General features: G+C 47.3%; 1 protein-coding gene across 1 annotated transcript; it reads right to left on the reverse strand.

Annotated features, from left to right (window-relative positions):
- Positions 1-7,815: 7,815 nt before the first annotated feature.
- LOC115168064 (protein FAM110B) lies at positions 7,816-11,527 on the reverse strand. The gene is made up of 2 exons (XM_029722951.1): positions 11,332-11,527; positions 7,816-9,760 (listed from the first exon to the last, which is right to left on the reverse strand). The coding sequence occupies exon 2, from the start codon at positions 9,561-9,563 to the stop codon at positions 8,280-8,282; it is 1,284 nt and encodes a 427-aa protein (XP_029578811.1). The 5' UTR covers positions 9,564-9,760; positions 11,332-11,527; the 3' UTR covers positions 7,816-8,279.
- Positions 11,528-11,761: the final 234 nt, after the last annotated feature.

Here is an 11,761-nt window from a genome sequence, read left to right on the forward strand (position 1 = left end):
CACACTAGAGAGGGGAGCTGGAGACAAAATCAGAGAGGTGTTCAGTATTGTAGAAAACTGAAGAAAATACTTGCTCACCGTGACATGCAATAAGTTACTTTATGTCATAAGTTACTTTAGTTCCAAACCTATCCATTATTTAGCCACCTCCCAGCTCTAGACTCTTGAACATGTTCTACTGAACCTTGACCTCCCATGTGCTTTGCTCTAGCAGTTCTAAACTGACCACACGAAACCTAATTCCATTGTTCTGACCGTTGACTCACTCCACTGCTCTTTCACCCCCAGGAAGAGGACAAGGCAGCAGAGGAAGAACAGCCCACCCATGACCAGCACTGAGGTCAGGAAAACCTTACAACAGTGAAAAATACACAAAACCTCACAGATAAACAAGGCTACACAAACACAAGTCCTTCACATGTCTGCATAAAACGCACAGGCCTATGAGTAAACAAACAAGACAAACTCACATCCTTGAAATGCATGCTCCCATGTGCACACACACACACACACAAGAATGGCCTTTGTTTGTTGTGCTAAGGACAGTTAATTAGTGTAATATGATATCCATGGCATTATAGGTAAGTTCACTTCCACAGACAAAGAAATGCTTCTAAACCAACATAGTAGGAGAGCAGTATGTCCTTCAGTGCTGGGTTAGGCTAAGGTTTGAGAGCGGTATGTACTTCAGTGCTGGGTTAGGCTAAGGTTTGAGAGCGGTATGTCCTTCAGTGCTGGGTTAGGCTAAGGTTTGAGAGCGGTATGTCCTTCAGTGCTGGGTTAGGCTAGGGTTTGAGAGCGATATGTCCTTCAGTGCTGGGTTAGGCTAGGGTTTGAGAGCGGTATGTCCTTCAGTGCTGGGTTAGGCTAGGGTTTGAGAGCGATATGTCCTTCAGTGCTGGGTTAGGCTAGGGTTTGAGAGCGGTATGTCCTTCAGTGCTGGGTTAGGCTAGTGTTTGAGAGCAGTATTTCCTTCAATGCTGGGTTAGGCTAGGGTTTGAGAGCGGTATGTCCTTCAGTGCTGGGTTAGGCTAGGGTTTGAGAGCGGTATGTCCTTCAGTGCTGGGTTAGGCTAGGGCTTGAGACTGGGAAACAGTTACTTGCACCATGCCCTGCCTGCAGTGTTTCTCAGAGGGGAAGTAGTACCATGGTCTGTAGTACCGGTTTGTGGTGAAGGGGTGTGGTGAGGCAGCTCCTGGCTCTGGTCCAACTGCTGACATGCCCCAGCCTTCTCTGTGCAGAATACAGCCACAACCGACCCTGAATCACAGAGGCCACCAGCAGTGCCAGCAGCTCCACACTCATCCCTATAAGAGAGAGAAAGCAAGAGAGAGAGAGAAGGAGAAACAGACAGACCAAGGGACAGGTGAGGCTGAAAAACTGAAATGTATGATTTTTTCAAATGTTACTGTATGCAATTCATCAATACAAGATGAAAAACGTTGAAACGTTGATTAATGTGCACTGTCCCTGTAAAAATAAAATAAACTCAAACTCAAAACGAGACAGTGGATATCAAGCTCTTACTGTAGTCTCTGTCTCATGCTTAGCGAAAGGGAAGGCACATTAATACACTGTCAGGAAAGAGACAGAAACCATGGTGAAAAAAAGGGGTTTGTGATTTCTGTAACTATAGAGTCAGTCAAGAATTGCACCTTGTAACCATGGTCACACTGACACAGGAAGAGCATGGAAGCAACGGCAATAACCCTGCAGAGATCAGGCTACAGCCAAGTCATTTGTTTGGGATACATACAGTAGTCATGATGATTCAGAAATGGAGCAAGACAAACAGTGGTTGAGGATGTAGAGGATGAAGACTTGGAGATAGGGTTGGCGGGTCATACTGTATGTGAAGGAAGAGTAGATAACAGGCTGGATATCATGAGGGTTTCAAACAGGCAGCTTGCTGTGAGGTACCAGGGAACACTGAAGGCTTGAGACATGAACTACAGCAGGACATAGGAGAAGACCCCAAAAGGCATGGAGACAACCACAAAAATACAGAAAGGGATGCTAGAATGCACTGCCCAAAGTCAATATAAAAATGGAAGGCATTACTGAGATCCACTTACCATGGCATGAGTTTGCCAATGGGTGTCAAACCGCTGCGGCTCACTAGCCTGAAGGTAGGGATGGGTCAGTTCCTCTTGAAGGATCAGAGAAACATAGAGGCCTCAATCTGCGAAAGAGCCAGGGACAGAAAGGACTCCAGGCCAGAGAGACTAGACAGACAGACATGAGACAGTGGAGTTGACTGACTAACTGACTGGCATGCAGGCAATGAGTAACATTACTGACCTGTAGAACATCCAGCAGGAACATCTGATAAAGCCAAGCCCATGTCAACAGTAGTAATCTGATATGGCACGCCTCCCATGGCATAGCACAGCTTCCTGGACAGAAGAAGCCCCCTGGCCTCTACAGTGACCAGATAAATTACAGAGACACACACACACACACACACACACAGGACATACATGCTTGTGAGATAGAAAAACAGAGAGCGAGAGAGAGTAAAATAAAGGGTGTGAATAGGATCTTGTGTTTTTCCTGTCCTATTCCACAGCCCAGCTACCTGTCTCAGGAACAAGTTGAAAACATGAAGTGAAGTCTTCTCTAAAGAGAAAAATCAACATTCTATACTCATTTTTGGTTTACTAAGCACAATAAAAGGTAGTTAACCTCTCTTGGGTAGGGGGCAGTATTTTCACGGCCGGACGAAAAACGTACCCAAATTAAACGGCCTACTACTCGGGCCCAGGAACTAGAATATGCATATTAGTAGATTTGGATAGAAAACACTCTGAAGTTTCTAAAACTGTTTGAATGATGTCTGTGAGTATAACAGAACTCATATGGCAGGCAATAACCTGAGAAACAATCCAACCAGGAAGTGGAGGATCTACATTTACATTTACATTTAAGTCATTTAGCAGACGCTCTTATCCAGAGCGACTTACAAATTGGTGCATTCACCTATAATATCCAGTAGAACAACCACTTTACAATAGTGCATCTAAATCTTTTAAAGGGGGGGGGGGTTAGAAGGATTACTTTATCCTATCCCAGGTATTCCTTAAAGAGGTGGGGTTTCAGGTGTCTCCGGAAGGTGGTGATTGACTCCGCTGTCCTGGCATCGTGAGGGAGCTTGTTCCACCATTGGGGTGCCAGAGCAGCGAACAGTTTTGACTGGGCTGAGCGGGAACTGTGCTTCCTCAGAGGTAGGGAGGCGAGCAGGCCAGAGGTGGATGAACGCAGTGCCCTTGTTTGGGTGTAGGGCCTGATCAGAGCCGGAAGGTACGGAGGTGCCGTTCCCCTCACAGCTCCGTAGGCAAGCACCATGGTCTTGTAGCGGATGCGAGCTTCAACTGGAAGCCAGTGGAGAGAGCGGAGGAGCGGGGTGACGTGAGAGAACTTGGGAAGGTTGAACACCAGACGGGCTGTGGCGTTCTGGATGAGTTATAGGGGTTTGATGGCACAGGCAGGGAGCCCAGCCAACAGCGAGTTGCAGTAATCCAGACGGGAGATGACAAGTGCCTGGATTAGGACCTGCGCCGCTTCCTGTGTGAGGCAGGGTCGTACTCTGCGAATGTTGTAGAGCATGAACCTACAGGATCGGGTCACCGCCTTGATGTTAGTGGAGAACGACAGGGTGTTGTCCAGGATCACGCCAAGGTTCTTAGCACTCTGGGAGGAGGACACAAGGGAGTTGTCAACCGTGATGGCGAGATCATGGAACGGGCAGTCCTTCCCCGGGAGGAAGAGCAGCTCCGTCTTGCCGAGGTTCAGCTTGAGGTGGTGATCCGTCATCCACACTGATATGTCTGCCAGACATGCAGAGATGCGATTCGCCACATGGTTGTCAGAAGGGGGAAAGGAGAAGATTAATTGTGTGTCGTCTGCATAGCAATGATAGGAGAGACCGTGTGAGGATATGACAGAGCCAAGTGACTTGGTGTATAGCGAGAATAGGAGAGGGCCTAGAACAGAGCCCTGGGGGACACCAGTGGTGAGAGCACGTGGTGCGGAGACAGATTCTCGCCACGCCACCTGGTAGGAGCGACCTGTCAGGTAGGACGCAATCCAAGCGTGGGCCGCGCCGGAGATGCCCAGCTCGGAGAGGGTGGAGAGGAGGATCTGATGGTTCACAGTATCAAAGGCAGCAGATAGGTCTAGAAGGATGAGAGCAGAGGAGAGAGAGTTAGCTTTAGCAGTGCGGAGAGCCTCCGTGACACAGAGAAGAGCAGTCTCAGTTGAATGCCCAGTCTTGAAACCTGACTGATTAGGATCAAGAAGGTCGTTCTGAGAGAGATAGCAGGAGAGCTGGCCAAGGACGGCACGTTCAAGAGTTTTGGAGAGAAAAGAAAGAAGGGATACTGGTCTGTAGTTGTTGACATCGGAGGGATCGAGTGTAGGTTTTTTCAGAAGGGGTGCAACTCTCGCTCTCTTGAAGACGGAAGGGACGTAGCCAGCGGTCAAGGATGAGTTGATGAGTGAGGTGAGGTAGGGGAGAAGGTCTCCGGAAATGGTCTGGAGAAGAGAGGAGGGGATAGGGTCAAGTGGGCAGGTTGTTGGGCGGCCGGCCGTCACAAGACGCGAGATTTCATCTGGAGAGAGAGGGGAGAAAGAGGTCAAAGCACAGGGTAGGGCAGTGTGAGCAGGACCAGCGGTGTCGCTTGACTTAGCAAACGAGGATCGGATGTCGTCAACCTTCTTTTCAAAATGGTTGACGAAGTCATCCGCAGTGAGGGAGGAGGGGGGGGAAGGGGAGGAGGATTCAGGAGGGAGGAGAAGGTAGCAAAAAGCTTCCTAGGGTTAGAGGCAGATGCTTGGAATTTAGAGTGGTAGAAAGTGGCTTTAGCAGCAGAGACAGAAGAGGAAAATGTAGAGAGGAGGGAGTGAAAGGATGCGAGGTCCGCAGGGAGGCGAGTTTTCCTCCATTTCCGCTCGGCTGCCCGGAGCCCTGTTCTGTGAGCTCGCAGTGAGTCGTCGAGCCACGGAGCAGGAGGGGAGGACCGAGCCGGCCTGGAGGGTAGGGGACAGAGAAAATCAAAGGATGCAGAGAGGGAGGAGAGGAGGGTTGAGGAGGCAGAATCAGGAGATAGGTTGGAGAAGGTTTGAGCAGAGGGAAGAGATGATAGGATGGAAGAGGAGAGAGTAGCGGGAGAGAGAGAGCGAAGGTTGGGACGGCGCAATACCATCCGAGTAGGGGCAGAGTGAGAAGTTTTTGATGAGAGCGAGAGGGAAAAGGATACAAGGTAGTGGTCGGAGACTTGGAGGGGAGTTGCAATGAGATTAGTGGAAGAACAGCATCTAGTAAAGATGAGGTCAAGCGTATTGCCTGCCTTGTGAGTAGGGGGGGAAGGTGAGAGGGTGAGGTCAAAGAGGAGAGGAGTGGAAAGAAGGAGGCAGAGAGGAATGAGTCGAAGGTAGACGTGGGGAGGTTAAAGTCACCCAGAACTGTGAGAGGTGAGCCATCCTCAGGAAAGGAACTTATCAAGGCGTCAAGCTCATTGATGAACTCTCCAAGGGAACCTGGAGGGCGATAAATGATGAGGATGTTAAGCTTGAAAGGGCTGGTAACTGTGACAGCATGGAATTCAAATGAGGAGATAGACAGATGGGTCAGGGGAGAAAGAGAGAATGTCCACTTGGGAGAGATGAGGATTCCAGTGCCACCACCCCGCTGGCTCGATGCTCTAGGGGTATGCGAGAACACGTGGGCAGACGAGGAGAGAGCAGTAGGAGTAGCAGTGTTATCTGTGGTGATCCATGTTTCCGTCAGCGCCAGGAAGTCTAGGGACTGGAGGGTAGCATAGGCTGAGATGAACTCAGCCTTGTTGGCCGCAGACCGGCAGTTCCAGATCTGAGGCTGTAGTTTTTTCAAGTGATTGCCTATCTAACCCACAGTGACTTAGGGTTCATTTTGCACTTCCTAAGGCTTCCACTAGATGTCAACAGTCTTTAGAAAGTTGTTTGAGGTGTCTATGGTGAACAGAGAGCCAACAAAGGAAGTTGGAAGTTGTTGACTCAGGAAAGCACATGAGTTCATTGGCGCGCATTCACGTGAGGGGTAGCTGTGTTCCAAAACGTTTTTCAAGACATTGGAATCGTCCGGTTGGAATATTATTGAAGTTCTAAGTTAAAAAGGCCCTAAAGATTGATGCTATACAACGTTTGACATGTTTGAATGAACGTAAATATAACTTTTTTTTACTTTTTATCGTGACATTTTGGCCGCGCTTCCTACACTTGGAGTAGCTTACTGAACGCGCAAACAACAAGGAGCTATTTGGACATAAATTACGGACTTTATCGAACAAAACAACATTTATTGTGGACCTGGGATTCCTGGAAGTGCCTTCTGATGAAGATCATCAAAGGTAAGTGAATATTTCTAATGCTATTTATGATTTTAGATGACTCCAAAATGGCGGGTATCTGTATTGCTTGATGTCTTTTTCTGAGTGCAGTACTCAGATTATTGCAGTGTGCTTTCCCCGTGAAGATTTTTTTAAATGTCACAGCGGTTGCATAAAGGAGATGTTCATCTATAATTCTTTGAATAACAGTTTAATATTTTATCGTTTATGATGAGTATTTTTGTAAATTGTAGTGCTGATTCACCGGCAGTAATGGAGGCAAAATATTTTCTGAACATCACGCGCCAATGTAAAAGGCTGTTTTTGGATATAAATATCATCTTGATCGAACAAGAAATGCATGTATTGTGTAACATGATGTCCTAGGAGTGTCATCTGATGAAGATCGTCAAAGGTTAGTGCATAATTTTAGCTGGTTTTCAGTTTTTTGTTACGCCTGTCCTTGCTAGGAAAATGGCTGTGTGGCTTTTCTTGTGTTGGAACTGTCCTTACATAATCTAGCTTTATGCTTTCGCCGTAAGCCTTTTTGAAATCGGACAATGTGGTTACATTAAGGAGACGTATCTTTAAAATGGTGTAAAATATTCGTATGTTTGAGAACTTTGAATTATGACATTTTGTGGTTTTGAATTTGGCGCTCTGATTTTTCACTGGCTGTTGAATAGTGTGAACCGTGGGTGGGACACCACCTCCCCAAGAGAGGTTAACAGTCTTATATTTAAGAAATTCAAACATTAAATTAAAGCTTACAGTAGTCTTGCATTGATGGCTGTCGTTGCATGTGTGTCCATCAATGGTTTGGGCGAGTAAATGACTCCTCAAGATCTGTAAAAGTCTTGAAGCAGCTCATCTTTTGGAACTAGGCTTCTCCGGTGGTTACAGTCCACTCCAGGTTACAGTCCACTCCTTTGCCTCCTCTATAAGGTATATCTCTGTCCTACAACTTCAGCATGTTTCTCTGCTTCCGACATGAGAACAAGCTAAGTACTACTAGTATCTGGTAACAATGGACACATGCACACGTCTTAATTGTTGACAATCCCACAGAACAACCCTGGCCCTTTGAAAGTGAGAAATTCCTGCCAAAGTACATCAACCCAGTGAACCCACCCATGAAGCACTAAAGTGTTAACACAAAAAGGTGTTTGAGGAAACGGTAGTCCATTGCAAGAGGATGGAGAACGAAATAAGTGCTTCTGATAAATCAAATCATTGTTTCACATTGTCATTAATCATGAGTTGCTCAAGTTCAAATGGAGTAAAAACACACTAAGCCAAATGTTCAACAGAAACTTCATATTGAATTGGACTCCCATGACCTCGTGAAACTCTCCTGTAATTTCACCCAGTCAGTCCCACATACCTTTTCCCGCCCCAGCTACACCCCTCAAAAACAGAGAACATGAATGATGAACACACACACTTCAGATCAGTTTACTTTAACATTGTTAATGGTATTTATTTAGAAACAGATCATCTGAACAGACAGTAACAAAGCAATCAGACAGCAGCACAACCAAAAAGAAAGACTTGTAAGCCCCAGTATGAGACAAAAACAAATACGTTGATGTATTTCTCATAAAAAAAAGAGAACACAATTCTGATAACTTACTTGTAATTTGACTGGTTATCTTTGTTGTCAATAAAGGTGAAATGGGTGGTAGTACAAAGTACCAAATATCTTGCACAAATGATGTCCAACACTATCATACTACTTTAACAGACAACATTTTATTTCACTATTAGTACACATCAGTCCATTCCTTTCATTTTCATTGGTTGGTTTATACGGCAGTCAGACTTCTTCAGTTTTTTTTCTCTGTACAGGAATTATGTTTAAAGTGTACTTCCATGTTTTTCTCCCCCACCTCTATTTACATCAGTCTCATGGCCCTACATGTTGGTGCTCCTCGCAGTATCCTTGGATTGGCGGATACCATAAAGCCACTTGATCACTCTGGCGTTCCTCTCAATGACCGAGACACCATAGGGAGCCAGCTCTGCAGGCCCACCGTTCTCTTCTTCCTCTTCACCCTCATGGCCTGCACACTCTGACCCAGGAGCACTGGCACTGCGGAACTGTGCAAGGGACACAATGTCCGAACCCGGCCCCTTCAGCACCTGCACCTCCGAAGGGTCCAAACCACACAGGTTGAAGAAGCGCTCCAGGTCAGTACTGGCCCGGGAGTAACGGTCACTCATGTCTGATTTGGAGCGGGTCAGAGAGGGCCGTTTCCTGGAGCTACCGGAGGACGGGCGAGTGACCGACGGGGAGGGCGGAAGTACAGGGTAGCTGGCTGGGAACTGAACGGGGGTAGACGGGGAGTTGGGGGTTGGGGTGTGGTCTTGTGGTGGAGGGGCTGGGACTGGTTTAGGAGATGCAGGGCCTGGTGCATAGGTAGTTCGGGGGTGGAAGAGACGAAGAGGTGACATAGCGTTGTGGATCTGGGTGTGTGGATGCAGAGCCATGGGCTGCAATGGGAGATACATCTGTTGCCGTGCTCTGAAAGGCTTCCTCACTGGCATGGTATGGTGGTGTTGGGGTATTACGTCCACTCTACGTATGGTCACTGCAGCTGGACATCCAGAGGGACTTAGTGGGCCAGATGCATTTATCCTTAATTTGACTGGGGTGGACCATTCAGGGCAGGGGGTCGGGATCCCCTCAGCAGCCCCAGCAGAGAATGGAGAGGGACAGGGAGAGATGGTAGTGGGGCAGTCAGGGGCCTGACTACTCTCCACTGGGTCCATGGTGGGGGAGGTAGGGGGAGTTTCAGCCTCACCCACCCCATTGATCAGGTTACTCAGGTGCTCCAGGTCCAATGGGGCACTCCCTTGCTGGGTGTAGTTAAAGCGAGGCGGTTGGGTCTTACGGGTTGGCCGCAGTCCGGTAGCTGGGGACATCAGAGGTTTGCGCATGACAGGCGGAGGCACTTTTATTGGCTGCTGCTTGGAGGGGGCCACCTGACTCTTGACGTATTTAGCCTTGTCTGCCGCCAGCCTCTCCACCGCGCTCTGCCTGGGCTCAGCTGCTTCCGCTGTTCTTGGTTGGAGGAGGAGACGGTTTGGCATGAGTATGCGGTTGGGGTTGGGCATCCCAGCAGCCCTCACCGGCTGTGCCGGGACAGGCTGGGGGGTCTCCACAGGCATGCTGGAGATGGTAGTGGGAGGTAACATGGGTGGGTTGTCCTTGACTCCTGTCTTTCTCCTGCTGTTTTTGGCCACCCAAAGTCAAACTTCTTTGGATGCCATCCGTCCAGGATCCTACTGTCCCATGAAAGTTGTCAGGATTTTGATCTTGGCTGATATGATTCCGTCTTCGTCCAGTTCCCACGGATCTCACTTGAACCCTGGTGCCCTAAAGTCTGGATGTTCTGTAGAAAAAGGAGAAACAACATCACACAGCAACTTACACACCATCAGATATGTGTCAGAGGAAAGAGACAAAACATCAATCAATATAAATTCACAGTTACCTCAAAGACAGAGGGAGAGATACAGAGATACTGCCCCAATGTAACTGATACAGCAACTCACACTAAGCACTATAAAGTGCTGTGGTTGATTCAGGGATATTGTAAGTCAACAGTATAATGGCTCCTCCCCCTGCACCCACAAAACCCCAGGATGCAGCCAATCACAACACAGAATGTTATACATCTGAATAGAAAAGGGGTGGGTCGGATGCAGGCCATTGGCTGTGGGTCCAAACATTTAACAATTATACCTAGCACCCATCGATCTCAAGAACATAACACAATAAACTTCCACACTTCATTTTCATTCATTGTAAGGCCAGTGAAAAGCCTGAGCTTGAGAGAGGACTGAAGAAAAGTGTGTGTGTGTGTGTGTGTGGGGGGGGGGGGGGCTCTCACCAGCTGTCAACAAACTATTGTTTGGAGGAATACCCAGACACACACCCCAACAGCTGTTAGAGGGGAACAATGCCACGCCATCTTTAAATAAAGCTCCCAGTTGCTAGGGGGTTGTGCTGGGCTTGGGCTTCCTCTAGACTTCAGACCCTAGGGTTGTCTGGTTTGTATTTCTGAAACCGTAACACTTGACCCACCCATCTAGGAGTTGACTGTAGTCAGTCATCAATTCGCTATCTGAATATTTGTTTTGCTTAGAAGAACACACAGTAAATTTGCTGACGATCAGTGAACACAGCAACAAACATTAACTTGTGTAGCTGGATACAAGGGGGTTGGGTCAGGGAAATAATTCCACTTATCTGACCCTACTGGGGAACAAGACACTAAGCGTGTAGGCCTGTTATTAACTTCTAAAGAGATTCCTATTGTGTGGTGTCATGCACCATTGGTAGATAAAGTGCAAAGGTATCAATGACAAGCCAGTATTCATTGCTTTATGAAAGAGGAAGAGTGAGTTTAAAATACACCACTCTAACAGTCTGTGTGACAGACACATTCTCAACATGTTTCTCATTCCACCTCGAGCAACAACTGTCTCACTGCACTCTCACCTGCATGGCTTTATCTCTTTATCTCAATGTTGCTTCTCCTTTCACTCTCACACTCCTACTGTACACACAGTACAATGCAGGTCAGTGAGGGCAGAGGACATTCTATTTTATTAGGCTAAGTTCTCCAAGTACAGTACTACTGAACACAAAGTTCTGTAAAATGAACATACAGATCCTTCTCGTTCAACCCAGGCTCAAGTCTCAGCTTGTTCCATTTAGGAAGGAAAACCACCTAACACCATGGGTTGAACCAGGAGGTGAATGAGAAAAACTAGTAGAAACTTACAAGCCAGGTATATACATGAAACTGAAAGGACCTCTCACACAAACACAGTCAAGGCCTTATAGACGGTCTTGTCCTAGTGTTCTTTGATCCTATTTGTTTGAAGGCGTTGGTTCCTAGGAGACACACACACACACACACACTTACTCAGGCTTTACATTCCAATGAAAACTCACCTTTAGAGTGGAAGTAGAATCTTACAGGTCCCCAACGGAACTCTAGGCCTCTCTACAGCTCATCACGCCACAAAGGATAACAACTGTAGAAATGTACTGTAGCGTGTGAATGTGTTCCAGAATAGAAGGGAGCAAGCAACAGACCAGCCAAACCTGTCAGACGACTCATGTGCTGCTGCTCCTCCTTGTTCTATTCCCTCCCCCACCTGACTACACTGACCAATCACTCCTACATAAGGAAGTAGACTGGCTCCTTCTGTCACATGACAGTTTATTTTCCTCGAATGATTTATTCTTCAAAGCATGCTGGTGTTTGTAATAATAAACCCGTTAGACAATAACAGACCCATCTCTGATCAGAAGCCTTCCTCTGAAGAAGGTCAGTGTGTGGACCATAGACTGTAAAAAAGACCATTGTTGGAGTTAGTTG

This window comes from Salmo trutta, chromosome 30 (assembly GCF_901001165.1).
Source record: "Salmo trutta chromosome 30, fSalTru1.1, whole genome shotgun sequence".
In the NCBI taxonomy this organism is placed as follows: Eukaryota; Metazoa; Chordata; class Actinopteri; order Salmoniformes; family Salmonidae; genus Salmo; species Salmo trutta.

Excerpts from the sequence above, each read along its gene's own strand:
- LOC115168064 (XM_029722951.1), bottom strand. The coding sequence starts at position 9,563 with ATGTTACCTCCCACTACCATCTCCAGCATGCCTGTGGAGACCCCCCAG.